Source organism: Gavialis gangeticus, unplaced genomic scaffold (assembly GCF_001723915.1).
Source record: "Gavialis gangeticus isolate Ggan-Ray unplaced genomic scaffold, GavGan_comp1, whole genome shotgun sequence".
Taxonomy (NCBI): domain Eukaryota; kingdom Metazoa; phylum Chordata; order Crocodylia; family Gavialidae; genus Gavialis; species Gavialis gangeticus.
In genome coordinates this window covers 2640069-2643569 of record NW_017729027.1, presented here as the reverse complement: position 1 = coordinate 2643569, position 3501 = coordinate 2640069, and the positions used below count along the sequence as shown (strand labels likewise).

Here is a 3501-nt window from a genome sequence, read left to right as displayed (position 1 = left end):
ATCTGGGGTGGGCAGGAGGCTGGGGGAGTGGGTGGGGGGTGGGGGCTGGCAGGGGTCCCCCCCATGGCCTCCTTCCCCACCCCTAGTATTTACCAGCTCTGAGTCCGGCTGCAGCTCCCTGCTGCAGCCACTGGGGACTGCCCGAGTCATCAAAGCTCTCCAGATCTTTTCCGAAGTTTCAGAAAGCTTTGAATCAATTTGGACCTTTTAATTGGTCCCCTTATTCTATTCAGATTCAGATATTCGGCCACTGAATCAGGCCAAATCTCCTCTGAATCAAATAGCCACCCAAAGCTCTGCAAAGCCCTAGTAGCATGCTGTAAAATCTGTGGCCTCAGAAAGGTCATTGAACACATTTTCCTTTTTTTAGTCTAGCATATTAAAAACTGGGGGAGGAGATGGAGTTGCTGTTTTGAGCACATGGGAGGAAGAGAGAGATTACAGTAGCAATGGGTATGTTAGGAGGAGGAAGCAGGAAAGGAGAAAGAGGTGTCTGTGTGATGGACCATCCTATTTCATTCTTACTGCATCAGTATTTGTCTTCTGAGCTGCTTCCTCAGTGGAATTGCCGTTTTGAGCACAGGGGAGGAGAGATGTGGTTATGGCAAGAGGTCAAATGGGGGGAACTGGCAGAGAGAAATGGGGGTTCTGTGAGCGTGTGGCGGCTCGGAGCAGAAAGCTTTTGCATGTGCACAGCCAGGTTCTGATTCTGAACGTATTTTCCCCCATCTCCTCCCTCCCTCTTTTTCCCATGTGGTCTCTGTTTGAAGCACGCACAAGAGAAGAGGAACTTAAAAAGGTTACTAGCTCACATCCATCCAACAGGTCCTGGTCTACCATGCACGTGAAAACACTATCAGAAACTGCATAGTCTGATGTGGAATATCATTTACTTAAAATAGAAAAGTATCTAGTGAGTTTAAAGGAGTGTACTTACTGAATGAGGTTCCCTTCCCTAGACTGACAGGCTGGGTGGCCACTTTTTTTTTCTATTTTTCTTTGCTTTTTCCTCGGACTTTCGCATAGTGAGGGAGGTTCTGACTTTCAGCCAGCTCTGTTGTTGGCCTGTGTCAGTCCCAGCCTGCTTCCCCCGTGATTGCCTTGGTGCTATCCACGTGATACAGTTGAGGTTGCCTGGTGAGGAAGTCCTGTTCAGCTTTTCATAATGAGGACAGGTGGTCTTAATGAGATTAATCATATATAGTGTTAAGTGTAAAGTAAGAAAAATAATGAGCATTTCAACCATACCTGAAATAGTTTCAGAACAAGCCAGACTCCATGCAGAGAAAATTCAGATCCTTAGCTTTTTTGCAATCTGATTTCAGATCCTGGCTTTAAAATGATTAGGTGAAACTACAAGGTGACTCTTGCCAGGTTGCCTCATGCCTAGTGACAACAGGCCCCTAAAACCAACCCCATGAGTAAACTTTGTTGTTAGGAGCATGAGATTGTCCTTTCTTCCTCTTTCTAACATCCACATTCTAAAGCAACAGTCTCATACTAGTCACTGGATTTTAACTTTTAGCAGAAGTAGCAAAGTGGGCTGAAGTTAGAACACCATAAATACAAGTAACAATAAAGGGAAGTAGAACAATGCTTGTAATGTGTTATAATGTATATCTGTCATTCAGAGATTTTTTTTTTTTTAATTTGTTTTGGTCCCAGTATGAAAATCATCGTCTAAGGACAAAGGGGAGCAAACGATGGTGGCACATCATCGGTGATGTGGCTGAAGTTTTATTTTTCTCCCCCATAATTTAGACCTATTTAGACCTATTTAGACTTCTTTTAGCCTTTTTCTGATTTAGATTTATAGGAATAATTATAGAACTTGCATAAACTCTGCTTGCAGGTGTTTCATAAATCAGTAGGGAATAATAAGCATAGATGTAGGCATTCTGCTAGAAAGTAATTGTATCTTTGTTCATCCAAAGGTTACTTACAATTTTCCATAGCTAAATTATTTTTTTTTCCTGGACAACCTGTCATGCAACCAGACAGTTAAGTGAAGATATAGTATCCTGGAATTGTTACTGAGGCACGTGATCATAACATCTAGGGAAAGCATTTTTCCTGTCACCTAATAAATAACACACAATGTTCAAATTTGACAGGAAAACAACATTTTCTCAGAACTGGACTCTGGATTATTTGCTTTGGGGCTATTAAAAACAGTAAATTGAAAGGAGGGGAGGGAGATAAGTGGGATTCTTGTCTCCGTATTTGTGTATAAAAACTATTTAATGTTTGTTTGTAGCAAATACAAGAAGAATTGAATAAACAGTTATACGACAACATAATACGTTTTCTGAGACGATCTCACTCTGAATTCCAAGAGAAGAAGACAGAATGGACTTGTCGGATGAAGTCCAGTGAAATTCCTACTGCAGCTCTTGTCTTGGGTAACCATTTTTTGGCAGTTTAAGATAGATACTTTGTGTTACATCTGTCACATCTCTTGTCAGCTCTCTAAATTAATATAAAGGTCACATGAAATTGAGTCAGTGTGTTCCAGCTGTTGGAGCCAGGAGCTTGAGCTTCGGATACATTCAGCTCTCCCCTTGACTCTTGTTTGTTAACATGTTTTGGTTCTTGTTTTTTCTATGTGTATTAAGGCATAATATGAAAACATCTCCATCACAGACATTATCTTGGGGAAGAAGTATCAAACATATGACCTGTGGAGCCATTTTCTTTGGCCCATGGGGCTCCCAGAAGGGTTGGGAATTTGGGGAGGGGGCTGGGGCCTGCTGCAAAATCCAGAGCAGTGGGACCACGTTGAGAATTGGTCTTCGGTGACAGGGGGGGATGTGATGGCTGTGCTGACATGGTTCTGCTTGCCCTTCTGCATCTGGTCCAGACCCAGCCTGGGGTGTGGGCTGAGTTTTAGCACCCCCATCGTAGGCAGTCAGAGGCAGTGTTGAATAATAAATTGGAAATCAGGATGTTTGAATTCTATTCCCAGTTCTTCCACCAACTTGCTCTGCATTTTGTTTGAATTATCTAAATTGTTACATTGTTTCTCTTTACCTAGTATTACAGATGTCTTGTGTTTGTTCTGATGGCCCACTTTGACATATCAAAGTATTACCTTCTTTTTTTTTTTTTTTTGACAAATAAGGAACTTAAGAAAAAAAGAAAAGCCATGATTTAATCCATAAATATTACTGGGAGTTTCACCTTTAACCTCAGTGGGGCCAACATTTCAACTTCAGTGGCTATGGTAATATTTGACCGGCTGCCTCTCCTACAGTAGTGGGATTTTCTAACTAGCTTTGAAACTTGCTTGTCTAAAACAGTTACAAAATTGCTTAGATCTGTCATCATTAATCTGTTTAAGATACCTGATCCATTTCTTACTGAAATATTTTCATGAGACTTTTAGTCTTGAAACTTTAATATTGGAGTCAGGCTGTCTTTTGTTACCTAAAATCAGGTCTATGTTATGGCTCTACCTGTTTTGTGTGTTTTTTTTTTTTTTTTTTTTTTTTTTTTTTTTTT

General features: G+C 40.9%; 1 protein-coding gene across 2 annotated transcripts in view; it reads left to right on the top strand.

The window, feature by feature from the left end:
- The window catches only part of ORC3 (origin recognition complex subunit 3), a 100104-nt gene that overhangs the window by 34586 nt on the left and 62017 nt on the right, over nt 1–3501 (top strand). For both annotated transcript variants that reach the window (XM_019520369.1, XM_019520368.1), the window contains exon 4: nt 2258–2402. In XM_019520369.1, coding sequence (XP_019375914.1) covers nt 2258–2402 — 145 coding nt within the window. The remainder of the gene's footprint in view (nt 1–2257; nt 2403–3501) is intronic.